The 27992-nt window shown below is 38.5% G+C and overlaps 2 protein-coding genes across 2 annotated transcripts; one reads left to right on the plus strand and one right to left on the minus strand.

Annotated features, from left to right (window-relative positions):
* The first annotated feature begins 735 nt into the window (after positions 1-735).
* LOC144446890 (cytochrome P450 26A1-like) lies at positions 736-6040 on the plus strand. The gene is made up of 5 exons (XM_078136736.1): positions 736-930; positions 1712-2209; positions 3633-3687; positions 3739-4118; positions 5693-6040. Exons 1-5 carry the CDS (start codon positions 736-738, stop codon positions 6038-6040), a joined length of 1476 nt encoding a protein of 491 aa, XP_077992862.1.
* An 8298-nt stretch (positions 6041-14338) lies between these two features.
* On the minus strand, positions 14339-20528 carry LOC144446610 (cytochrome P450 26A1-like). The gene is made up of 4 exons (XM_078136413.1): positions 20266-20528; positions 17754-18251; positions 16764-17192; positions 14339-15423 (listed from the first exon to the last, which is right to left on the minus strand). The coding sequence occupies exons 1-4, from the start codon at positions 20458-20460 to the stop codon at positions 15025-15027; spliced, it is 1521 nt and encodes a 506-aa protein (XP_077992539.1). The 5' UTR covers positions 20461-20528; the 3' UTR covers positions 14339-15024.
* Between the last annotated feature and the right edge of the window lie 7464 nt (positions 20529-27992).

Below are 27992 nucleotides of genomic sequence, written 5' to 3' on the forward strand. Positions count from 1 at the left end.
TTTAATATATATATATATATATATATATATATATACTAGTATATATATATATACGTTTTCGCTTAGTGCACCGAACTGTCACCTTTTCCCTCCTCACTTTAGCTGCATGTATCTGCCACATCGGACGCCGGATAATTTTCTCCAGAATGCTCATCCAAGGTGCTGATTTGGGAGCAATTGATCTGATAACAAGGGTCCAACCTATTTACCTGAAAACATAGCAAATATTACATTCGTGTCACGTTAACCACACAAACCAAGCAACATTCAAACACTGACAAACAATCAACCATTCTTGCGTCTCAGTTCTTTTGTGTATTTCTTTCCACCCGGATGCTTTGCTTCCGGAATTCATTGTCTTCTGTCAAAAGAGTATACGCATTTTCCCCTTACCTGGTATATTGTTGGGTGCCAAACTTTTTACCTGGGCATTGTTAATATTCTTTTGTCCGAACTTTGACGTCCCTTTTGGCTTAAACCATATAGTATAGGAAACTTCCGGAGTACAATCATGCACCGCTTTTCAAGGGGCGGATTCGGTCCTCAGAGTTGAACTCGGGTTGAACTTTATCGCATGCATAAACAACAGAAGCACGTAAATACGTAAATAAGCAGCCGATAAGAGTGTATATAAATGTTGCATTTGCGACAAATCCGTAGAAGCCATCCTACCAACAACACATACACTTGTTATTATTTTTAGGTTGATTGTGATCAAAACTGCGATAATTTAAGATGTTAGTACTAGAGGGTACAGTTCTGTCGTCGGTTCTGCTGCCGATGATATTACCATGTGTGCTATTAGTGTTGGCATTTAAACTGTGGTCGATCTATATTGAGAACACGAGAGATATGAACTGTCAAGCCCCACTGCCTGATGGCAGCATGGGTTTACCATTCATTGGCGAGACGGTACAACTCGTTCTTCAGGTAAGGCATTATTCCGGTTGTACTATAAATTAAATAAAATAAGATTATATCTGCATATGGTTTCAGAAAAACAGAAAGATATTTATAATAGATAGACTTTACTGTACTATAAACGCCTTGGAAAACGTTACTTACCTGTCTGTCTGTTTGTGTGCGTGTGGATATATATATATATTATATATATATATATATATATATATATATATATATGTGTGTGTGTGTGTGTGTGTGTGTGTGTGTGTGCGCGCGCGTGTGTGTGTGTGTGTGTGTGTGTGTGTGTGTGTGTGAGAGAGAGAGAGAGAGAGAGAGAGAGAGAGAGAGAGAGAGAGAGAGAGAGAGAGAGAGAGAGAGAGAGAGAGTTTGTGTATGATATGTCTGTTTATGAGAAATGCTACCGAGATAATCTTTCTTTCCATTGTCTATCTGGTACAAATTCGAGTAGCCGCACTACCAGAGGCCATTGCCGTCGGCCTACATATAGTGCAAACGATATAAAGGGCACATATTCTGAATTCATAGATGACAGGTTGACGGTTTGTCCCGTAAATCAATATATATATACTTGAAGTATCTAGACATGTCTGTATCTATGCCAACATTGTATGTAGTATAAGTTTGAGCGGCTGATTAACTAATTCACCAAATTGGCTCAGCTCCTCGTACCACAATGTAGATTGAAAAAAAAGACAATAAAGTTGATTCTGTGGATTTCATTCAATTTCTTCCACTCATTCACTCGCTCGCTCGCTCACTCACTCACTCTGGTCTATTTTGATTACAGGGGGCTGAATTTTACCGTCAGAAGTACATGAAACACGGTCGGGTATTTAAGACACATATCATGGGACAGCCAACAATACGCGCAGTTGGCGCTGAAAATGTACGTCGAATTTTGCAAGGAGAGGGTGACATCGTAACCTCTCATTACCCGTTTACCGTACGCAGTGTGCTTGGTAGCCATTCCATAGTAATTTCGTCCGGTAAAGAACACGACAAGATCCGCAAACTGGTTTCGAAAGTATTCCGAGTCGATTATCTTGCCCGTTACGTTCCCTATATCCAGAAATATACTCAAGAGGCTGTCCAAAGATGGTGTATCGAGCGAGAAGTGTTAGCAGGGAACGAATTTAGAGCTTTGGTTTTCCGTATTGTAAGTAAACTCTTGTGTGGATTCGACTACGATGAAAAAGAAACCAGAAGTCTTGCCATGGTATTCAAAGAAATGGTGGATAATATGTTTGCTTTCCCACTCGATATCCCTGGTACACGTTTTAATAAGGTATGTGAATTCAAAATAAATGCTGATTTTGGCGCGTTGAGCTGCATGCAGCTACATGGGATCCGGAACAATATTGGTATGGTGACATAGGCGTTGATCGTAGTCACCATATACTGTTTACATGAACGTTTTGTCTGTTGACGAACGCTGGTGGCCCCGAAAACAGAACGGTCGTAAGAATTCAGGCAAATTGTACGGAGTACACCAACGTGTACATACACGTAACACGGACTAGGTTGTGATGTACATACGAAATGTTTGTTACTTTAATTGTTATCAAAATAACAATCGCGAGAATGTACGTAGTAATATTATAATCGATATGCACCCCTACTTGTCGGAGTTGACAGTATATAGTATGCATGTAACTTAGTTGTCTATAGCCGTACACACAAGTATTCTTCGCAAGAAAGTTTATCAACTCACATTTAACCAATCTGAACAAACATCCAGAAACGCTTCCCTACAACTTCGCACAACTAAAATCCCAGAAAACCTATTGACATAAAGTCAAAGTTCTTCTATTATGTGACTTCCATTTGTTCGAGGATTTTTTTTTGCGAAATCAACGCGACAAAAATGTGCCTTGAAATAGGGAGACGTTGGAAAACTACTTTATCCGTTTAAAACCTTGATAAAACACAACGAAAATGATAAACCCTGACACAAAACGTCGTCTGGCTCCACAAAAATCTCATTAACATAGCTACATTTTATCATCTGACTTGACAAAAATCTTACCAACAGCATTTCATCAATCTGGCCTGACAAACATCTTTACCCATATTGTTACATTTTCTTTGCGTGAGCTACCATTATCTTAGGAGATCAACGCCAAATTCATATGTCCCTGCCTGGTAAACCTAAGGTTTGGTGCGTTCTTTGATATTTTTGAGACAGTCAATTGACTAAAATGTATCAATTGTAATTCAGTTCTTGTTGTGCCAGACGATAACATGTGGAAATATTAATTAGATTTTTGTCGAGCCAGACGAGAACATTTACAATATCAAAGGGATATTTTGTCTGACCAGACAAACACTGTGGCAATGTTAGTGAGATTTTTGTGGAACCAGGCGAAGTTTTGTTTCAGGGTTTGTGATTTTCGCAGTAATTCTTTTATAATGTTACAATATAGACGCACGATGGAGTCAAAATCGTCTTCTAATAGTAACACAGTTGATGGCATTGGTTTCACTGACAGGCTTGTATACGTCATCAAAATCGGTTATACGTTATGCCTCCATAAAATAACAAAGGTTCATTTCGATAGAGCAAATTTACACAAAAGGTGTAACTCTGCCTATAGCCCTTAAACTGAATTGGCACTTCCCACATTGTATATAAGACATGTATAGCTATGAAAGCCTTTCGTATGATGTACACCTGATTAAACGGGTCATTTTCATTCGTTTTAATACAGGCTATTAGGAATAGAAATATCCTACACGAAATGATTGAAGCTAATTTGAGGAAGGGTGAGTTTGCAGTTTGCAGTGACATGAGCAATGAAGATGATGATGATGAAGAAGATGATGATGATGGTGATGATGACGACGGAGGATTTGTAGATGCTTTGCGTTTTGTTTCCAATGAAACGGATGACAATGGAGATACGATGACTACTCAGCAATTGAAAGAACTGGCGTTGGAGCTTTTATTTGCCGGCCATACTACGTCAGCTTCTGCTTCTACCATGATGCTTCTACATCTAGCGGAAAACCCCGATGTCGTAGAGAAAATCCGAAAAGAACTAAAACACAATGAACTTTTAGAAGACGACCAACAACTCACTCTGGAAACCATTTCTAAGCTAAAATACGTCAGTTCGGTTGTCAAGGAAGTTTTGAGGATCTCACCTCCGGTTGGTGCTGGGTTTAGGAAAGTCATAAAGACATTTGAACTTGAGGTAAGAATCAGAGTTTCTTCAATTATGTTCCTCTACTACTGATAATTTTCGTTACTATGTTAACGTTATATTTTCGTTTTATGTGAATGCGAAACCAAGTTGCACAGGTATGTTGGACGTAAGTCGGGCGAAACCAAGTTGTTCAGGTATGTCGGACGTAAATCGGGCCAGCATTTAGAAGTTTTGTATGCCTAGTACGCAATGTTTTCTCAAATCGTTGTGACGAAACATACAATTCGCACAATCTGATATAAACTGTATTTTTTTCTTAATAGCCACATTTCACTTTTACGTGTGGGTTTTTTCCAGCTATCTTCTTCAATCCTTCAACAGCTGGTGCAGTGGGTAAAAAAACTAGTTCCACCTATCAGTCAGAATTTGTTTTCGACAAAAGGTCACCCTTTGCAATCTCTTTTTGTCGTTCAGCCACACTATTACACCGGCGGCGTTGCAAACTTTGATAGTCATCGAGGGAACACGTCAAACCTCACACGACTAGTCATCTGAGGTCGAATGTTCTTTGTAATAACCCCCCCCTACTTCAGTTAAGACAACTGCAGAGCCAATCGTGAACAAGCAAACTACATCTGCCCCACATACACACTTGCTCTAAAGTACTAAATAACAAGAACAGTATTAAACTGCCATAAATAGTAGATTGAGTGACAGGTTTGTTGAGAACAAAAAAAAAATCGCGTCGTCGTACCACTTTACACAGAATGTCCTGATAAGTTTTTTGGCCTTACTGATCTCGTACTTTATTGATCCCGCTAGATTCAACACATTCTGCGCATGTGCATACTTACTTGTGTACCTGTCAGGTACTCAGTATACAATGCAGTTGCATGGGATGTCGAGACAAAGGCTTATTGTAGTTGTTTTCATCGAATAGTTCCGAACTGCCAACTGGGGTCGATTCGTCCGAATGGCCAACTTAAGAGCTGGCTCTTAAACCCTTACATATAGCCGATAGCATTATTTCTTCTCGACCCACATAATGAATTGTTTCCTCTGCTGTACTTTGTTATGTAGGACATTGTATATGTATATGTCTCCATGGCAACAGCTAAGATTACATGTGCGGTGCATCCATCCGTCACATGTACCCTAGCTTGAACACGTACGATATCCTGTAACATCTACCCAACACAATTTGACTATACGTTCAAAGAACAATGCTTGAAACTGATGAAATGAATCAAATGTTGAATTATATTGCCCCCTACATATATGATCATCACGATATATTATTTGTCATGAAATATTCTTATGCTAAATAGCACAAAAAACTTGCAATGGCTTCGTCCACCTATGTGAGCAATTTTTTGTAATTCATGAAGTGTATCGTGAAAATTTTCGACAGGGATTTGAGAGATTTTGGGCAATACATGTATTTGCTGATTGATCATGTTAGCCTAGCATCGACACCATCTTGTTATGCATTTTATAATCATTTGTGCTGAAAAGTAGCTGCAAATAAAACCATGTGTACATATTATATATTACATTACTATTATTATTATTACAAGGTCATAGTTTTTGACGTGCTTCTGTTGTTTTCGATTCGTTTGCAGGGAAAACAGATTCCAGCAGGATGGGCCGTGATCTTCAGCATTCGGGAGACGCATAACCATGCAACAAACTTTGCCACCGTGGACAAGTTTGATCCGGATCGATTTATGCCGAATAGACACGAAGACAAGAATGGTGACCGTTTTAATTTCATTCCATTCGGTGGTGGAGCTCGTGGTTGTATCGGCAAACAACTGGCTCTGCTAATGCTGAAGATATTCATAGTTGAACTGGTGAGGGGTTGTCGATGGCAGTTGGTTCATCCAAACAATATTAAAATAAACTTAATGCCGTCACCATTACCAGTAGATGGTCTACCAGTGCGATTTATGCAAGCTGACTGCAACTGAAATAGAATTGGCTTGGCAAAATGCAATGTCGTTGACAATTTCGCTGTTGACAAATGCTACAGTGCTAGGCCTCGTCTAAGGTGTCAGCAAGCAGTAAATATACCGCGAAACATCAAAATTGGTTTAGGTTAATCCTGTATTGATATTTAAATTGAACAACAGAATGTATGATATATTACACTTCTGAAATATTTAGCATTTGACTTTTTTTCAACTGTGTATGAAGATTTACTTTCATGTTTAAAAACGGGTGGCAGACTTGGTCGTTTTGGTATTTGACCATTTTCGGGGATTTTCTCTTGTATACCTCACTTGAGGATAGACTTTCAAGTCGAGCCTATAGGCCTACAATAGGCTACATATGCAACTTTCACCTGCGCAGAATTCGGCAGATTTTGGGACCTGTCAAGGGGTAAAGAAACGTTATTGATACTGGCACCATGCCAATGTGTTGGTGCACTGCCACCGACGATAATATGTTGCTTCCGTTCTACATAACTTCTTTTCAACCGTCTCAGGTCTTCTCAGGGTAAATTTGGACACATTCCAATCAACTTCAGGACACTCAGGGGCCTATCAATCACATACTTTTCACCCCAAACAACTTCTCCAATTTGATGATACGTTATGTCCTATTGGACAGGGTTATTAATGGCATGTCACCCAATAAATACCACGATGCATATGTGCTTTATCGGCGTGATATTGCATAGCCTATTTTACAACAATGATGCATATGACATAGCTCAACAGTACAGTTGCTCTACTTCTTTTTATAGCACAGGACTTTGCCCATGCTGTAAGTTAAAGACACGAGTGTTATCCCGCTAAATGTTTCACACCGGCCACTTTGCCCATTTCCCGCCGACAAAAATAAACAACAGTTTTACATTTTATTTGTGTATTAATCTTCCGACATACATATATTTCAAGTACAAAGTTATTTTTGAGCTACAACATAAATATTTTTCTGACCTATGATTTGTAGTCAAAATTTTGCACTTCAAACTCATATCGTATAAATTAGAGGGAAAAAAGAAATATAGTTCTTTTCCCGCCAAAAGTTTTATAGAACAAAATCTTTTCTGTAATTTTCCGAAACTTTTCATTTTTATTTCAAACTGGAATATAGAAATGGTAGGAATATACGAATTTACGTAAAAATTGGCTTTTTCAAAATTATTGTGCATACAAAAATTTGATTAAGCTAAATTTAACCTTTGACCTTAATGAAACCATGAGACGACAACCCTTATTTCCAGTATGATGCATCTTGACGGAAATACCGTTATTTTGAATTTGAGTCACAACATTTAACAAGATTGTGATAAGTTGTGTAATCTTATTTTCATATTTACTTCTTTTATTTAATCTTCGGGAATTTTCTTGAAGTAATGTATTCACCACCACACTTGCTACAAACAGCTAATTGTTGGCATTATTCATATGAATATCAAATGTACATCTTACGACATTTATTATTCTAGACAGATCATAATTTTTTTTCTCTATGTACTTATGTTACAAAGGAAGCATTAGATTTACAGACAGGGAATTTGATATACCCTTTCCATTACTGCTCTTTCTAGTAGATAATAAAACTACATTGCAATGAAGGAAAATACAGTAACGGAAAAACCGGTTGAATTTGAAACGTCCAATTCTTATATGCAAGCAAGTCGACTATTTATTTTAAAGTACTTTGCCGAATACTACATTTGATGGAACTACATTAAAAGAGGCAGCCTAAATAACTTTATAGTGTTTAGTAGTTAGCTATGTTAGTTTTGAAATCAACTTTACTTTCTTATCTCAACTACTCAATGTACTAAAGCGTACTAAGGCATGTTGAGTGATGCGTCGTAACTGGTAGGACTCTCACCCAGAATTCATGCATTCCTTACCTATAGTCTGGTCCCCTGCCCCCTTTCTACCGCTGCTGGCGCTACACTCACGAAAGGAGTCAGGTATGGGCCACCATTTTTGTCAGGATCTTGACAAAAATGTCGGACTACCACGTGACATCACTAGCCAATCAACAGTACAGACGCTCGTATACGCGTAAAGTTCAATTTGGTGAGTCGTAGCAACATGGCTGTCACTGTCAGTAAAACCCAGTGAAAATAAACACAGCAACAAGTGTAGTTTGTGGGAGTGACGGACTTCGCTTAATTTTTTTTTTTTTTTGTCAATAAACTTTTTGACCAATTAGCACACTCGATAGTAATGGCCAATCACAGCCATGCATTAAGTGGCCCATACCTGACTCCTTTCGTGAGTGTAGCGCCAGCAGCGGTAGAAAGGGGGCAGGGGACCAGACTATCCTTACCTATAGTACGATATCATCTCTTCCGACCGCAAGGGGGCGGGCTTCGGATCTTTCTCTTCCCACACAAGTTCGTCAAGGGATAGACAGGGAGTCGTGACACGGACTAGGTATTCATTGACAAGTCAAGATGGTTTGATATAGAAACGACAATTTGATAAAATGACATAAGTTTCTTACGTGCCCTTTATGATTTAATTGATGTAAAAATTGTCTGGTTTCAAATCATTAAGTGTACACAATCGTGATTAGAATGAAACTATACCCTTTCCTGATACTTTAGTTAGTTATCAATTTGATAAAGTGTAAGACTGTAACATCAAATTTATAAATGAAATGTAATTTTATGGACTCAGGTGACAGACTACATTACTGTGACGTCAAGATAAACTGACTTGATTACATAGTATGATGACGTATAGCGGAAAGTGTCTTAAGCAGACCCAAAGCTAGGACCCAGGGGTTATCATACAGTAAGATATGGAAGCACACTAACATTTATATTTTGAATTATCGTAATATATTGCTTTACAAACGCATGATAATAACTTTGCAAAAGTTCAAATCAGTTGAGTTAATATGTAGTGTTTGTATTTAGACAGCCATATATTATTGACATGACATTCGGTTTCTGGTGCAAGTGCCTATTAAAGTGTGACAATAAATATAATCTATACTTTAAAGAACTAAACTTGGTCCGATTTATTTCCGATGGTAGTACTTGTATTGTGTGTCTCAATTTTTTTTAGAGAATACTAACATTTTTCATGAAAAATGGCCAAAGAGGGCGCCGTCTATACGACATGGTAGCTGTCAACGTGAATTGTGAGTGTGAAATACGCGTGATATCCTAGCATTACAAATCAATATAATTCACGATGGACTAAAACTTAGTAGTGTAACGTATAATACTAATGGGTAAAGCGCAAAAACCACGCTGCAATTGTTGCATCTATGTCTGAGACATGTCTGAAAAATAACGCTTTAAACCAACATATGTTATGTATTCTGTTTTTTTTTAAATAATTTTTTTTATTAAATATTCAACACAAATACAGAATTATTCTAGACTAGTGTACATTTTATTTTGTACCGCCATGCCGTGGACACAACACCTTGTGGAGCTTTTGAAGACAGTGAATCTAGTTTGGCGGCTTCTCCATGATTTCAGGAACAGACTGGTGAGTAAAATTTAATCCTCGTGTCCTCTGAATATTTACGTCACCTTATGATTTGTTTTCGTTTTTGTCCCCAAGACTTGAATTGGCTCTGTGTACATCGATCGGTCTACAATCTAGATACTCGGCAATCCAGTCGAGATAGTATGGCGCCCTCTATGATGTATTATGGGGAGAATGTAAACACATATCGTATGACTGCATTCAGAATACAAAAAATGTATAATATTTCATTTTCATTCACGCTCAGATAATAGATATTAACAAGTGTTAAGAAGCTGTTTTAAGGGATGTAACCATCAAAGTATCATATGTGCCTGAATATAGATTAATAGTAGTTGTAGTAGTAGTTAGCAACTTCAACATTAGCTGTTTTGAAGCTCTTCCAACTTTGAACACTGTTGTCAAAATGTCTCAGCACCGTGATCGCCATGACAACCACTCATGGGCACGAAAACTCTGCTGACGATATTGATTCGGATGTACCAAGTGGCTGGTACCAAACGGCTCAAGGAGTGTGTAGTATTTCTTATGTTGTTGTTTTCCTTGTCTACAGACTAAATATCACAACGTTAACTTGGAATATATTTCCCATAAGTTTATGGAAAGAACTCCAGTTATCTTCTAAGATAATAGAGCATACATTGATACATTTGTAGTAGCAGGATTCGTGTGGGTATATGTATAAAGCTGAAGAATACTCGATTTCGACTGGTCTGTAATGCGCCCTCTGTGACATATTTGCGCATAAGTGGCTTTCAAACAAACAATGTCATTTAGCCTACATGATATATTAGTTTTCATCCAAAAATTCAATTTTACTTTTAATGGATGTTTTATACCCCTAAATACAAATATTTTTGTAAAAAATGTCAAATTGAGAAACAGAAGAATTTTTGATCCAGTAAATGCATGGTAAAATAAGAAGTATAACAATCTTCTTTACTCACGACATACTTCATAGCACTTCATACTATTACATACTGATTTGAAATTGATTGTGCGGTTTGAAGCAATTTTCAATTTTGGTCGATTTAGGGTTGGGGTTGGGGTGGGGGTCTGAGGCCTAAGCATAAGGCCAAAAAAAGATAATTGTTTCTGGTCAGCGCGCGCAACACTTTAATAATTACCTTCGCGTCGGTCTTTTTTTTTTCGTGTTTGTCCAGCCCATGCAGTCTGTAGATCCGGGGGAGAAACACAAAAACAACCTAATACTTCAGTGAAGACAACTGTAGAGCCAACAATGAACAAGCAAATGACATCTGCCTCACATACACACTTGTTCTAAAGTACTAAATAAAAAGAACAGTAACCGCCATAAATAGTAGATTGAGTGACAGGTTTGTTGAGAATTGTAAAAAATCGCGTCGTCGCACCACTTTCGACAAATTGTCATGACCAGAACGAATTCTTTTTTTTAGGCCTATAAAAATTTAGTTTTTTATCCTACATTACAATAGTGATCTCGCCCCTAAGTAGATACCTTGTAATCTGACTAAATGCAGGTGATCTCTGAGTACCGAGTGCTTGGGATATTCAGAGTGGCCGATCATTTTAAGAACATCCTTGTATTTCTAAAGTGAAGTTGACTCACATAGTTACATAAATACAGTGTTAAGAATTAGCAATAGTTATTAGTGGTCCATTGTCATAAATAGCCCATATATAAAAACAATATGCATGTCATGTGTATGTCATACACATACATACATACATACATACATACATACATACATACATACATACATACATACATACATACATACATACATACATACATACATACATACATACATACATACATACATACATACATACATACATACATACATACATACATACATACATACACACACACACATACATACATACATACATACATACATACATACATACATACATACATACATACATACATATACACAGACAGCCAGACATAGACACACAGACAGACAGACAGACACAGTCAGACAGACAGACAGACAGACAGACAGACAGACAGACACACACACACACACACACATACACACACACACACACACACACACACACACACACACACACACACACACACACACACATTACATGCAAGTATGCAACCATGGTATATACAGTGTAATTAAGACACTTCTATACTAAGTATCCGGTGTGTAGTAATCTGTGGTGGTTGGGGGTGTTGATAAAGAGGAGGAGGAAGGGAAATTCAAAGCTAAAAAGACTGTATCATATCCTTTTATTGGAGGGGAGGAGTGTGTCAGCGATACATTACAGAATTTGCATAAAAGTAAAGTTCGTAAAACGTTCCAGGCTGGTCATGGCCAATAGCCCCATGTTAGCACCTATGTTATTGATCAAGCTGCTCAGCATACTAGTACGTGTGAATGTATGTTGTAAGGTGAATGCTAAGGGAATGGACTTAATTTACGCCAGGGGGATGAGGAGAAAATGAGAGTCACGAAGGGTACTGTATAATTACAAATATTACAATCTAAGTACCCAAGGGGCGGCTACGGGGCGGCAGCGGAAATTCTTGGGTTCATTTCGGGGGTGGGGGCGAAGGGGAGGGGGGAGACTGCGAAACATTTTTGATCGAAATATTTTCTTCTTAACCCCCGCCCCCCTTCCGCGTCGTAAATTCTCCTCGTTGCTAATATTACATGTATTTATTGCGCCAGCATTATTGTGTAAAACTGACCCCTATTTCACACCATTGCACGTGTACCGTTGTGCGACTGTTGCCAAGTCAACACCTTTCAATTTTGTTAACTAAACTCAATAAATAGCAAACAATCATACAAATGTTATTTTAGTCTAGGAGTGGCGGCAGACCCAATTACTGGTTACTAGGGACAACGGGTTTGTTGACGGTGCAGACACATGCTTGTTGGATGGCGTAATGTTATGGTGGTCGTTCACGAGGCCTCGAGGCTGTGAAAACTTAGCGACGGGGAATGACAGCGCACTACGTGAACGAAAAAGAATGTCTGGGCTGTACAATATGAGATGCGGGTCATTATTCGTGTTATTGTAACAAAATCAATGACGTATTTACCCATCGAACAATGCGGGGCGTTAACCTAACACGCTATGTAGCTAAACAACTTCAAATCGGACGAGAATGTTTTTTGTACGTTGACGATGTCTGCGACTCTTATTAGTTAATTGCTGTCTATTCATCCAGCATTTTCTGTTTACGTTTCCATGAGTAAATCCACCGTAAAACACCACACTTCTTCCAAGAATGCTTCTACCTTTACATGTTAAATAGACGATGATCGTAACTGAACAAGTAAAAGACAGTACAAAACTTTATTTGAAATCACATATTTGTTTTCTCCATTTTCATTGAGAGGTGATTTCCATAGTCTTTTAAAGCTTTTAACGGTTACTATTTTTGATGTAGGACAGAGAGACATCTCAGACTAGTTTGACAAGTAAAAGGCTGTGAAAGTGCTTGAGACTCTGGGTTCAATTTACGGTCACACCGTCACGTGATTCGACCATGCCGCCGTTACAGCAAGCCAGACAGCTTTATGAACACAAATCAAAGACACGGGGTATATCAGGGTAGTAATTTAAAATGGAAGTGTACACACGAACGTTGTGCAATATGCTGAGAAACGCCAGTGGGATTTTCTGAATAATTTGGCACTAACGCGATAATTATGTAAACTTTACATCTATTTACGCGTGGGAAGAATCCTGAGTGTAAGTTCGCAGCTTAGGATATAGATAAACTCGATCTACAAAATATTTTATGAATACATATTTATATAAGTAATGGATGTAACACAATGTGAGCTGTATTGACGACATACCACATGTACTGGTATACCACGTCATCTCATGTTCACCCTTTCTTTTACGAGTTTTTACTGAAGAGAGGAACCCTTCCCCCTGAAAAAAGACAATGAAGAAATGGACAACTTGGCGTGTTCAGACACGATTTTAGAGTCATAGCTCCCTAGTCTGTAAATACGTAATGTAGACAAATATCACGAAGTATTTGCTGTAATATCGCAGGGTATCAGCAAGAAGAACAGCGACATATAGTTGTAGTCTAGGGGAGAGACCATTTAGAAACTGACGTCTGACATGCTGTGCAAACAAGTGTTTTCATCTGACGTTTATTCAACAAATTTTCAACGTTCCAGAGACACATCTTGGCACGTTTTATGTAGCACTTAAAAACAATATTTAACTTTCTTTTTTTCCCATTTCAAATCAATCCTACTGGTTCTGACTTGCAGATGTCAACTTTGGAGCTCGGACCTAGCATGTTCGAGCCGATCACACGCCTGCTAGACAGATGCTAGATCGTCGTCGTCGTTGTTGTTGTTGTGTGTGTGTGTGTGTGTGTGTGTGTGTGTGTGTGTGTGTGTGTGTGTGTGTGTGTGTGTGTGTCTGTGTGTGTGTGTGTGTGTGTGTGTCTGTATGTATGTATGTATGTATGTATGTATGTATGTATGTATGTGTGTCTGTCTGTCTGTCTGTCTGTCTGTCTGTCTGTCTGTCTGTCTGTATGTATGTATGTATGTATGTGTGTCTGTCTGTCTGTCTGTCTGTGTGTGTGTGTGTCTGTATGTATGTATGTATGTATGTATGTATGTATGTATGTATGTATGTATGTATGTATGTGTGTCTGTCTGTCTGTCTGTCTGTCTGTGTGTGTGTGCGTGTGGTTTAATTCATATCCATTCTTATACATCCGCACATTAGAAAGAAAAAACCTACTGTTTGTACACTGTACTATATTATATAAGCAATTGTCTTTAATTATATAAAAACCTTTGGCGAATTGAAAAAAACACGTAATTTAAACAGTTCAAAACTTGCATTATTTTTTGACAAATTAACAGAAGAAAAAGTAACTTTGAATAAATATATACATACAAAGAATAGGAAATTGGCTTGGCATATAAATATCCTAACATATTTATGAGTTTTTCATTCATAGAACCTTGCCTGAATCGGTACTCCAAAATATCAATCTAGACGTTTTGACAGTACATCTTTCTTGAACTCGTCGATTGCTAAAATGTATCTAGATTTTCTCTTTCTAAACGAGATACCCAAACATAATACATTGGATTGTGACACTCGAACATTGTGTCATTCGTCAAATTCATTTCTCAAATTTTATATAATATTTAATTGTATTAAAATATAGATGTTGCGTCAGAAGAAAAAGAGAAAAACAATGAACAATGAATGTTTGTGTTGTCATCCCTTGTAGACAACTTGTCTATTCCGTTGCGTTGAACATACTAGACTAAGTATTGCTTTCAATGAAAAGTTCAAAAGAGTATATTGCGCATGTCTGATAAAGGTAAAAAGTTGAACTTTAAGTGGCATATGCAGACATGCTTAATAGCATACTAACGAAGTAAGAGCAATTTATTCAGATGTCTGTTGTTAGTCTCAAAACACCAGCCATATTAAAAGTCTGAATGAGTTTGTGTCAGATCAGTCTTTCAACACTAATAGGCAATGTCTGCATCCTCGTCCGTCTTCTTGAAGTCAATTACGTTGGCGTTACAATCAAGTCCGGTGAAGCGTAGAGGGAGACCGTCAACTGGGTGCGGTGTCATTAGAAGCTGGATGGCCAAGTTTTCTGGGCTGACGGCTTCCCAGCGACATCTCCTTACCAACTGAATTAGAAAGGTTTTGAGCATTAAAAATGCAAGTTGTTTACCGACACAGCCTCGTGGTCCGGCACCAAATGGAACATATGAGTAGCGATCACCTTTCTTGTCTTCCTGCCTGTTTGGCATAAAGCGATCTGGATTAAATTCGTCTGCTTTCGTAAAATTGGCAGCCAACATTTGAGTTTCACGTATGCTAAATATCACTGTCCAGCCAGCCGGAATTTGCTTCCCCTGCAATCATAATAGAATGAATATAGATCAAAAATAACACCAGGAAAATATTACCAAAAATGACAAATAAATATCATCATCCAACAACAACATCAACAACAACAACAACAACAACAACAACCACCACCACCACCACCACCACCACAACAACAACAACAACAACAACAACAACACCTCCTCCTCCTCTTCCTCAACATCATCATCATCATCATCATCATCATCATCATCATCATCATCATCATCATCATCATCACATAACCATCCGAAAAGAGATCAAATCGATGATAAAAAATGAAAGAGAGACACAGAAGCAAAATACATTGGTGTCGCGTTACTTGAATACAAATCATTAACTCATGGGTAAGGTCACAATTCGTGCATCATAGCCATGCATGTTCCGATGCGGTGCCATGGGGCTTGGTTCGAGAATCGCCCATGGTGTACTTCTACAATCGAAACTGGCGTCACATAAAAATCACCAAAAGAACATAATCTGAGACTCTCATAGTAACTAATAACAATCTTTTCATGGTCATGAATTGAGTTGCTTGCCTGCATACCATATTATCATTTTAAAAGACAAGCCATAAAGAAGTCGTGCCTAGCTGCATTCAACGAAGTGAGTAATGTGGTGTTCAGTAGAGGTGCGTTCAAAACAATGTGATTAGAAATATCCACCCATTAACTTTCAAACAATAAATGATGCATTGATGCAGACACGACATCAGGCTATTGACCTCCGCATCACCAGACACGAACACGCATTAAATTGTGCATGCTTGAACTAAATGACGTCAGTGAAAGGGTTTGACGAAAGAGTGCAATTTATAAGTGTCACACCATGCATTGAAACATAGTTAAAGGAATGTTATCGTAAAAGCTAGCAAAAACATGACACAAACATCAAATCCCTAGATTCCATATCGTGAACTGGGGCACGTAATCGTCTGTTAAAGTCTTTTGTTAGTTCTGTGCTCTTTTGTACGTACTTTTTGATGAGTAACTTTCATTCGTCACGTGTGCAACACACTTGTTGAACGGTCTCGCGATTTTGGACACCTGGAGCTAAGGTAGCGTCACAGTGCTTTATATCACATCACATCACATCACATCACATCACATCACATCACATCACATCACATCACACTACATTGCCTCATATTACATTACATTACATTACATTACATTACATTACATTACATTACATTACATTACATTACATCACATCACATCACATCACATCACATCACATCACATCACATCACATCAGGCACAGTCCAAAGTGATAAGTGAACCAGACAAAAATGTTAGTATTTAAAAACATCGCATCATTCACTTACCCCAAGTTCAAAAGTTCGTAGGACTTTCCTAAAGCCAGCCCCTACAGGAGGATACATCCTGAGGACTTCTTTGATAACACTGCCGACGTATTTCAATCTGGATAATGTTTCAAAGGACAACATCACGTCGTTATCTAACAGGTTGTGTTCTTCTAGTTCTTGACGGAGTTTGGTGACGGTTTGTGGGTACTTAACTAAGCAAACCAATAGCATCGTTGCGGTGTTGGATGATGTCGCATGACCAGCAAAGAGTAACTCCAGCGCCAGCTCCTTCAGTTGGCGAGTTTCTATGGCTTCCACTCCATCAGTGGTGATTTGAGAAAGAAGGCTGAGTGCATCGACAAATTCCATCTCTGTGTCTGTGTTTTCTTGTTTCTTCTTCAGACTTGTTTCTATTTTACTGAGTAGTATGTTACGAGCACGTAAAGCCTTAGGATAAATAATAGCAAAAGACATGCATCTCATTACTCAGTTGTTATCTATAGGTTTTCATCAATTATATGGCTTCAGGTACAAATCGTACTCTCCTACTACCATTTCTTTGTCAAATTCTCACCTGTACGGTGGCCATCTTCCATTGAGTCTTTCATTTCCTCGTTCGATATATCATTTCCCTCCTCCTTCCTTTATCCACGTCGCTTGAATTGTTCGCTTGGGTTGTCACTCACCCACCCACTCAATAACCGCACGCACGCACGCACGCACGCACGCACGCACGCACACACACACGCACGCACACACACACACGCACGCACGCACGCACACACACACACGTACACACACACACACACGCACGCGCGTTCGTTCGTTCGCTCGCTCACTCACTCACTCACTCACTCACTCACTCACTCACTCACTCACTCACTCACAGTACACCCACGCACGGATACATACATACATACATACATACATACATACATACATACATACATACATACATACATACATACATACATACATACATACATACATACAGTTAACATAACTTACCTTATTAAAAGCGGTACCCGGCAGATCGATGGGTAATGAAAACATATTGTCGACCATATCTTTGAAGACTCCAGACAGATACCTTGTTTCATGCTCACTGTAGTCAAAGTTACATAGAAGTTTACCAGCGATTCGAAACAGCAGTGTCCGGCACTCGTCCTGGGCAACAACGTGAGTTTGTTCACACCATTCGCTTATAGCCTCATCTGTATATTTCTGTATGTATGGTATGTACCGAGACAAATAATTGATATGGAATGCTTTTGATAAGTGTTTACGAAGTCCCTCGTGCTCTTTACCGAATGACGTAGCAACAGAGTGGCTTCCCAGGAGTGTGCGTACGGACTGGGGGTAGAAGATAGTCACTGTGTCACCCTCACCCTGGAGTACTTGGCGTACTAGCTCCGTACCGACTACACGAACTGCGCGACGTCCGAGTACGTGTGTCTTGAAAATGGGACCATGCTTCAGATACTTCTTTCGGTAAAATTCAGCTCCCTACGAGGAGAAATATGAACAATTTATTAGACATGAATATGTTTTAGATGGTTTTTATATTACACTCTTTTTGTCACAAAAGGCGCACACAATTCTTGTTTGAGACACACAAAGCATTTGGATGTTTGAGACAGAATCCAGGTCGTAAGAGCTTAGGATGTGAGGATTTTATGCGACAATTTACACTAAAACAGGACACATCAAAAGATGCGTCAGTCTGAGGCTACTTTTAAAAGCATTCCGCCTTGTATAATATGACAACTGCGTGTGGTGTCCGGGACCACACTGCTTATCGTCAGTCAACCCACTCTGTGTTTGAGTAACTAATTGTATAGACTTATTATAACGTGGATATACATAGCAACCAGTCTACGCAAAAGCCGTTTGGGTGACGAACATCTAGCGCCCTGTAGTGTATTTCAGTGACGAACACCCAGCGCTCTCGTAGTGTATTTCAGCATAAACAAGGAAGAAACGTGTCTGTGATTTCAGTGACAAACATCCAGTACCCTGGTAGTCCTGCTTGCAAACGGTATAATACGGGGCGCGATAATGACTATGTCCCTCAAAAAAAGGTGTCAGTATCATATATTATCTAAGCAATCTTTAATTTTTGAATTGTCACCTATAAACGGACTTTCAATTTCAAAAGCTACAAATCAAGCACGAAAGTTAGAAAGGTTATGGAGTAAAAAATCCGATCGAAAATTCTTGAGTTTCCCCTAACTCCTCACATACATACACTCGTAACGTGGCTACCAAACCATTTGTATCATCACGTGTGCCGCATGTATGGGCATATTTCAGTTTCCCAAGTCGTAGTCGCTGCATTAGCCTTGCTTTGTAAATATATTATGTTTCAAATAAAGCAGACTGGTATAGATGCATTGAAGGGGCACGAGCTGAGTTTATATGTATTTAGGTGTAGACATCACTGCATATTCAGAAGTACTCGCTCGACTGTACCTATACTGAAACACACTTAACCACTACTTGCAATTGACTGAACTCAAACCTGGTATTAAGATATAACATATAGAAGGTCCGATGACGTAATTTAATATACGAATCAAAAAATATTCAGGAAATTCCTACGAAGTAATCAACTGTTCTAACGATGCCAGAAGACAGTCGTACTAGATGCCGGTTGCTATGGCGAGTATTGCTTTACAATTCATGTACGTATACACAGCTTGTATAGTTAGAAACTTGGTGACGTCACGATTCTTCATTGGCCTTTAAAAATTATGGCATCGTCAAGCTGGCAGCCACAACACTTTGACACGCCGCCATGACCGTTATGTCCCTAAATGTAGTTCAAGGTTGAAATGAAATAACTATACCGATACTTAAAAGTGACAGTATCTGGCAGGTATTTTGTTCAGTGTATATTTGAAATAAAGGAATATGAAACCTTTCCAGGGTCAATCTTAGCATTTGGTGGCCTTGATCTCAATTTCGTGGAATTGCAAGTATAAAGTTAGTGCGAAGTTTAATGGAGCCATAAATAGCGAATACGTACACGCACGTGCTCAGTACAGGTATCACGCTTATGAACTGACGATGGGAACAAAGAGGTACAGTGAAATATTATTACGCGAGATATACACAGTTTCGGCTCATTGCATATGTAGAAAAATACCAAATGAACTTTTTCCTGATTCATTTGTATGAAAAACTACATTTTCCTAGCTTTTCAGCATGAGTTATATGAAGTTTAGCTTATTCACACAAAGATAAATTACAATCTTGTATAAACTTCAAATATTTCACCGCGTATGTTTTATTAATTTAACCTAAGTTTGAATTTTTCGAATGTCTGAATTACATGTAAGTAAAAACAAACACATATTTAAAAAGCTGTCAGTAAAGTAAATAAAAAACGTGTGAGTGTACAAGCGTACAAAGGTGTTATTGAAGGAATTACACAAAAAGTCAGACTTTTTATTCGGAATGTCCCTTAGTGTAAATTTACTGTCCAATTTGTGAAATGCTTTAAGCAGATTGTTCTTACCTGAAGAACGAGTTGTACCGTCTCGCCAATGAATGGTAAACCCATGCTGCCATCAGGCAGTGGGGCTTGACAGTTCATATCTCGTGTGTTCTCAATATAGATCGACCACAGTTTAAATGCCAACACTAATAACACACATGGTAATATCATCGGCAGCAGAACCGACGGCAAAATTGAACTCTCAAGTAATAACATCGTATAGGTATATGAATGGTAGACTTTGCTCAGCTCACAATTTCACTCTCCGGAAAAAATATCTAAGGACTTGTTACCAGGTGAGTTTCTGTGAAGAAATGTACAAATTCGTTATATACTGGCCGGCTACTTGTGTTTGCCTCATGAATATTAATGAGCACCGAGAGTTCACTCGTCGGACATTACGACTGCTCATACATACGTCAATACATGCCTACAAAAGCGATGGCATGGGGACACTCCGCCCTAACTCTTAAATAAATTTGAATGGAAACTTTAATATCCACCACTGTTGGTAGACCAGATAACAGTATACAAATGACACAGCTTGTCACAGTTTGGATGAGAATAAGAAATCTCACAAAGCGTTGTATTATTTGAAAGGACGGCGACTCAACTTAAAGTAAAGAAATTTGAAACAATATGAAAGTGGCAAACCAACAGATTACGCCTGAAAGAGAGATTGCATTTCAAGCCTCCCTTATTCAGTTTTATCCTTAGGAAGTTTCGTTGTTTGAATCAAGTCATTCTTCTCCTTGTTGCTAGTTAAGTTTGAATTCAATAACTACAGGTGGCAGCTGTGACAATATTCAACATGGAATATTGTTTGTATATTTCCAAGTGCTATGGCAACTTCGAGCAACCCACGACATGGTCACGGGACTAAACTACAGTTTATGGACGTGACGGTAAAATTGCCGTGCTACGGTGATACAACTATTTAAAAGGTCGTGTGAACTAATGCGTTAAATTTTTCTGTAACCATGGGCTATGACTCACGTAAGTTATGACATATTTATAAACTGGCCCAATATTTTCACCCGATGGAAACGTGATCGTTGGAAGCACATGTAAGGCTTACAAATCAAATAAGCGCATTCTAGAGCTTGGCTAACACATCGTCGTCATAACAGTCTGGTTCACCCAACAAATGTAGGTTAAACGGTCGGTATTGGGTCAAGGTCAGTTCATTGAATGCCGATATTGTAAGAATACTATTTTCAAATGCTACCACGGAAACTTTGAAATTCTTCGAATTCTGTGGGAATACGTCAAACATTTGGATGTGTACCAAATTAACTACGGCTATGTTCAACGCGTGACAACAAAATAAACTACGTACGGGGAGAGAATGTTTTAAAATCAAGTTATGGCTAACACTATAATAGCTTGTGACAAAAGTTGGTTCAGAATGGAAGGACATTAGAATCAAACACAAGAAAAACTTATAGAAAGACATATTTGTGTAATTCGAACGTGAATGATAACTTAGTTTTATACCGCCCAACGTACTGGGTGAATGAAAGTCGTCATTGTCTAGTACATCGACCACTCCTAACACTTGCACAATCGTTTTCTCCCAACCTGTTTAACTGCAGTCATTTATAGCCGTCACCCTTTCTAATTCTCTCAACACTCTTTTTCGGATTATGTCTAAAGGTTGGCTCTGCGTAACAAACCGCTAATATTTCCACTGCCCCAATACAATTACTGTCTCTCCACTCGATCAACACGAATCTATTTTTTTTTCAAAATTAATTTTTTAGGTCAATTTTTCAACTGATGAAATCTATATTTTGTGTATTCGAATGAACTTAACACTACATACGAATGTAGAAGTCTGTCAAAATTGACATGGCTAGTGTCGTCTGACCAACATTCGTACCGATCTTAGGCTTAAAACGAGCGCAACTATAGTCAGCATAACATAGTTGCTACTTTCCGATGTCCTTGACGACGACCTCGGTTTTGTCGTCGTATCCTGCCCTGTCTGCCTGTTTTATGACATAAAATTACCTCTTGAAAAACTTGAACGATAAAACTGTCTGAAAACAGAGGACGGTGTTTGAATTCTTTCAATACAGTAACGATGTCTCGATAGAACGGCGTTTTTACAGCCCTTTTCAATTGTGTTGATATTACGACGTGAAAAGTAGGTCACTAGTAAGACCCATCCTCACCGATTGAAGCAAATGAGTCAACTGATCAAAGTCAGATCAACAAATGCAACTCTTATTACTTTCAAAATGATAAATGTTTGTCAAGAAATAAAAAGTAACTAACGAAGTCAACAAAATCATGGCGAGATGTTTCAGACAACGTCAAGCGAAAAGCGCGCCGTTTTGTTTTTTCTTTCGTGACCAACAGAAAGTTGTAAACTGACAGATACTTGCGAAAGTGTGAAATGAGGACAAACATTTAATGGCTGATATGCATCATGCCCGTCGTGGCATTACATGTTGTATTTAAACATTCGAAGGGGAAAGAAAATGTTCGACTTCATTTCACATTGGCACCTGTTCTATGGAACGTGTTGTCTCCACGAAGTATCTCGTTTCCCTTATCGAACAAACAAACAAAATGCATCACATATTCGTAGGATTTGTGCCAATTCTAACAATACATGACGTCACAACAGAAATGTGATACAAACAAAAATACATTAATATCACCGGTGGCACGTGCACGCAAGCACACACAAACAAACACTTATTCCTTCTTTGCCTCTCTCTGGCTTTTCTCTGTCTCTACCTGTCTCCCTCCACTACTTTTATCTTGTCTGTCTGTCTGTCTGTCTGTCTGTCTGTCTGTCTGTCTGTCTGTCTGTCTGTCTGTCTGTCTGTCTGTCTGTCTGTCTGTCTGTCTGTCTGTCTGTCCGTCCGTCCGTCCGTCCGTCCGTCCGTCCGTCCGTCCGTCCGTCTGTCTGTCTGTCTGTCTGTCTGTCTGTCTGTCTGTCTGTCTGTCTGTCTGTCTGTCTGTCTGTCTGTGTCGCCCCTGTCTCTTTCCTTTCCTCTCTCCATCCCCTGTCCCTTTCGTCAGTCATTGTAGTTCTATTTTATTGTTGACTTCCTAGGTCAGTATCTGACAAGTGTCTCCGATATCAGGTCATCCTTATTTATTATCTAAGTCAGCTTCCTGCTGGCAATATCAGTTTGACCGTCGGTCCATTTAACCGGTAAGTAAATAAGACTCCGGCGTTCATGTGGAGGTTAAAACACACTAGAATACATACCAAGAACAGTTCACGATAATGTCAGCGTGGTAATACTCTGACGTCACAACTGACGTCAATGTCAGATTCTCCGGCCAAAAAAAACGTACGTGCCTGAAACATTATCGTTTATCGTGTGCCAATAACTACTTAACTGACAATATCACACAAAAAAACATCAAATCGGAATTACAATAGAACGGAAATAGGCTTTAATATTCAACAAAGTTGTCAAACTTTATATCCAGACACCCTTTGGCGCACTTAAAGGCTTACTTTCACAATGCTGATAATCATTGTCTTCAAGAAAAAATAGAAGTTCTCCTTCTTTCATCTTTGAGGGGACTCTTTTGTCGAAAATATTAAAAGACAGGAGCTCTGGCAAGGTATTGTAATGTCCCCACTGTAAAGCGTGTTCCAGCATGGCTATAGTGATTATGCCACTGTTCAACGATTACCCCTGTCACCTAGTATATTGATATCTAATTTCTCAACTCCCTAGGGAGCATACAAGCCATTGCTGTAGCCCTAGGATTAAATATGGCACAAAATAACCTTTATCCTATCAGGTCCCAATTCATACAATTGGTTTAACTTTAGTCGTCCTTGTGTACGGAGAAGGGGGGGGGGATTACGCAGTCTGCAAGAAGGACGTCGACTAGTTTGGGTATATTGGTTGTTTAATCTAGACATTCAGAAACATATGGAAGAAACGAGACTCGAACCAGCAAATTGTAGATTCCGAGCCGACCCTTCTTATCACTCTATTGCACCATATGAATGCTATCAGCTTCATTTGCACATGTTAGACTTTTCAATGACAATGTTTGGCTTTTACTAGCATGTAGAAAATGACAGTAACATACTTGAGACACAGAAGATGTGTTTATTCTCAATGCATATTAATGACCCCTTTAAAACATGCCGTGTTAGAAATTCATGAAAGTGTCTACGACATAAACGCGCGTTGTTTATTATAGTTCCATTAATACACACATTATTTGCGGAGATCCCGTGTAGACCAAGGAGATAATGACGTCATTACAAAAGTAGGTCACATCCGTTTATGTTTACGATCAACCAAATGCCTAAATCATGACATTTTGTAGAAAATTAACACATATAATTAATTTTGTTATGTATACATAATTTCCCAGGACATTCCAAACGGAATCGTTTAAATGTAATCTCAATATGAAGGGGAAATTCAACCTGTTTGAAGTATGACGTATACGATGATATCCCTCGTGCGTCATGCGTTTGGTAGACTGTTTGACATTTACGTTAATAAACGATGACACACAAAACGTGTGCAAAAATGGAAGAAATATGCAATAAATTTCCACGTTCAAAAATAGTATCCGCAATATGAATAATGACAACCACGTCAGTCAGATGTATTGATGGAATATTCCTATGCACGGTTCGCCGTGATCGTTCAGTGACCTGATCCATGGACAGATGGCTATAAACGTTTTTATATCCGTACCATTCTTTTCTGAACTGACGTTTCGGTATCTTAACGCAAGCCATAAACTGTTTATCGGTCTATATATTTTTTTTTACTACAGACTCTTTCTAAGTTTAACCTCAGCTCCACCTTGCTTGCATGTGTGTATGGGGCTATGGTGACCTTCCCATAGTTGTTGTTGTATGTGTGGCTAGACTCTCTCACAGTCTAGGAGCATCGCATCATTAAGATACCAACTGCATAATTGTAATGTGGGCCCTCATCGACTACACAGGGCTAACCATTTGTTGACGTGTTATTGCGATGCCCGAGCACTGTTAACATTTTGTTGATTTCCCTCCCTGGTAATGGCTTAACCATTGGTTTATTGAAAACAAAGAAGGTCAGTGATTCTTGGACCCTACAACATGACTGACAACTTATCTGGAGACTCTCCATCTAGAACTAACACAAACAAACTGTTTACTTTCAACTTAGTGAAATTGTATGACTATTTACTTATGGTTACCTTAATATTATACAATCCTATAATGAAGTTATACCATCCTATAATGATGTTAGCATATAATATAATGATATTATGCAACCATATAATGTGTTTTTTCAAGTAATATACAGTCCATTACTCTGATAAGACAGTGACAGCTTTCCATATTATTCTAGTACAATTATTCGGTAAGATATTGGTACATACAAAACAGCTAATAGCGATGCTCCCTGAGACTGGTGAGAGAGTCTACATGTGTGGCTTGCATATGTCATAATATCCGCCATTTTACAACTATACGTGTGGCCTGCACGTGTCGTCTAGTACCGTCACCGACCACTCTTCTGCTATTCTGCTATACCAATTTTTAGCATATGTGATAGTGAATTCCTCAGGAAATTAGGCTTACTACATGTAAAACGGCCCACTCATGCGAGAGAGGTGTGGTTTTATTTTCATATGTGAAAAGACAACTAGCGGGATGGGTAGAATGGTGAATGCAGTTTGAAAAAAATAAATACCTTTCGTTTGATCTTGAAAGGATTGAAAAAAAAGATAACCCCAATTGAAGTTATTCTAATCATTATTATGTATGCCGAAAACACTAAGTTGCCTCTAAAACGTGGTTTACTGTATTACTCACTTCAACGTAATGTTATTTCGTCTTCTTTTTTATCAAAACATAATTTGCAAATTATTAAAGTCTATACACGAATTATTTGTAAGTACACTTCTGTTTTGACATTTTTGTAGTACTTTGTTTTGTCATCAATGAACACTTCAGATAACCACTGTCGTCGTCGTCGTCGTCATCATCATCATCATCATCATCATCATCATCATCATCATCATCATCATCATCATCATCATCAGTTGCTTTCGTATTATCTATTACACACATTAATTCATGAAGACAGTGACGCTTCTTCCATATCCTGCAACGTTTAGTGTTCGTTTGTTATCCTGAAAATCGTTGTATGGAAACTTTTTAAAACTTTTAAATGCGAGTTATTCCAGGCCGATTTGTTTCACATTTTTTTACAACCATTCTTTCGGAATGGTCGGCGCGTAGGCCCGTAAAGTTTAGTCTCGGTTGATAAAAGTTGACCACATTGTGTTGAAGAGTTTCAACTTACAAGGGTTCAACAAAAGAACTACAAATATATAATCAGTTCGTTCCTTGATGTCAAGCAGACCACCACCTGTTTGAAAGCTGTTCAAAACGAAGTTTCTTTCGTTCATTCAATTTGAAAGGTTTCTACACGAGTGCACAAATAACTACGTTTAGTTCGTGACGCTCACAGGGTCAGATAGGGGTAATGACACAGCGTACTCGTCACAATAATGAAAACTTATTGTAAGATATTTAATCCCAAGAAAAAAAAAGTCTATTGATGTAGCTGAGCCATTAATTTCTGTACCGGTAGTTTACGAAAACGCACACGCATTTAAGTACTTAGGACCCAAGATCTTTAAGAGTGTTATGAATTAGGTAACTACGGACAAAATTACTGCATTAGTTTATGCGATTGGTCTTTTCCATTAGACAGTAAGTACACTTATTTCGCCCACATTATGTCCATATACGCCCTTGCATATATTACTTAGACTGATTCTGGAACTATCTGGGGTTACAAATGTCTATGGGAAAACTTGTACGTTGCTATAGGACCTACGTAAATGCATTCGTAACTCCTCATACATACGGCAGAACCAGCTACAAAATGATATAAGATTCACTGATACTAGTATGTCATCAAATTGACGTAACTGTAAGCCTACATTAGACTTATGTAAATTATAAGTTATATCATGATACCTGTATATAATGTTTGCCATTCGGTGCTACGGCGTCGCGGTATAGGCTCAGACTCTCCTTGCGAATTTAGAGCTCATGCTTAGTAACTTGGTATAGAAAAGGAAAGTATAGAATACATAAGCTTTTTATAAAGCATATAACATTTGCAATTCGTAATAAAACTTGAAAGGTCTATATATTTGCATAATTGTAAAAAAAATGTAACTACTAACAATGGTATGTCGTTGCTTTCATCAAAATGTTAAGCAAGTGTTAAATTGTAAATTGATTTACCTCAAGTTGAAAACTGAATTCTGGCAAATATCAGAGGATATAGGGTGCAGATCTACGCGGAGTATTCAGGTGTTTCCATGTTAGCCTTACAAATTGGTGAGATCGAGGTGCTAGTGTATCTCTCTAGAGTTTGTCGAGTGTCAGTTTTCTTTTCCCAAACACGTGGACTGCGAGCACCATTGATCATGTTGACACAGTGCACATGTATTAAATGCATGGTCCTTTCAATAGAGACAATGGTCAAAAAAAGACAAAATGTTGCAATCTTAACTGTACCTTGCCGATGTCACTACTTAAATTAGCACATGGTACACGACATGATAGTACATGTACAGGGCGTGGTACTAAAATGTCTTCATGGACGTGAGCATTTGAAGAAAGATACATTTTTAAACATATACCTCTAGAAACCACGTTGGCATCCAGAATAACCCTCTCAGCCGATGAACGAAACTTGACAATAAATCAAGATTATAAGTGACAGAGCCAT

The sequence above is a fragment of the Glandiceps talaboti genome, chromosome 15 (genome assembly GCF_964340395.1).
Source record: "Glandiceps talaboti chromosome 15, keGlaTala1.1, whole genome shotgun sequence".
Lineage (NCBI taxonomy): Eukaryota > Metazoa > Hemichordata > Enteropneusta > Spengelidae > Glandiceps > Glandiceps talaboti.

What these genes read in the sequence shown, in the direction of transcription:
- LOC144446890 (XM_078136736.1), top strand. Translation starts at nt 736, where the DNA reads ATGTTAGTACTAGAGGGTACAGTTCTGTCGTCGGTTCTGCTGCCGATG. An exon ending in CGGTACAACTCGTTCTTCAG is followed by an intron (nt 931 to 1,711) that starts GTAAGGCATTAT and finishes TTTTGATTACAG; the next exon opens with GGGGCTGAATTTTACCGTCA. An exon ending in CTGGTACACGTTTTAATAAG is followed by an intron (nt 2,210 to 3,632) that starts GTATGTGAATTC and finishes GTTTTAATACAG; the next exon opens with GCTATTAGGAATAGAAATAT.
- LOC144446610 (XM_078136413.1), bottom strand. Translation starts at nt 20,460, where the DNA reads ATGTTATTACTTGAGAGTTCAATTTTGCCGTCGGTTCTGCTGCCGATG. An exon ending in CGGGTACCGCTTTTAATAAG is followed by an intron (nt 17,193 to 17,753) that starts GTAAGTTATGTT and finishes ATTTATCCTAAG; the next exon opens with GCTTTACGTGCTCGTAACAT. An exon ending in TACGAACTTTTGAACTTGGG is followed by an intron (nt 15,424 to 16,763) that starts GTAAGTGAATGA and finishes TTATGATTGCAG; the next exon opens with GGGAAGCAAATTCCGGCTGG.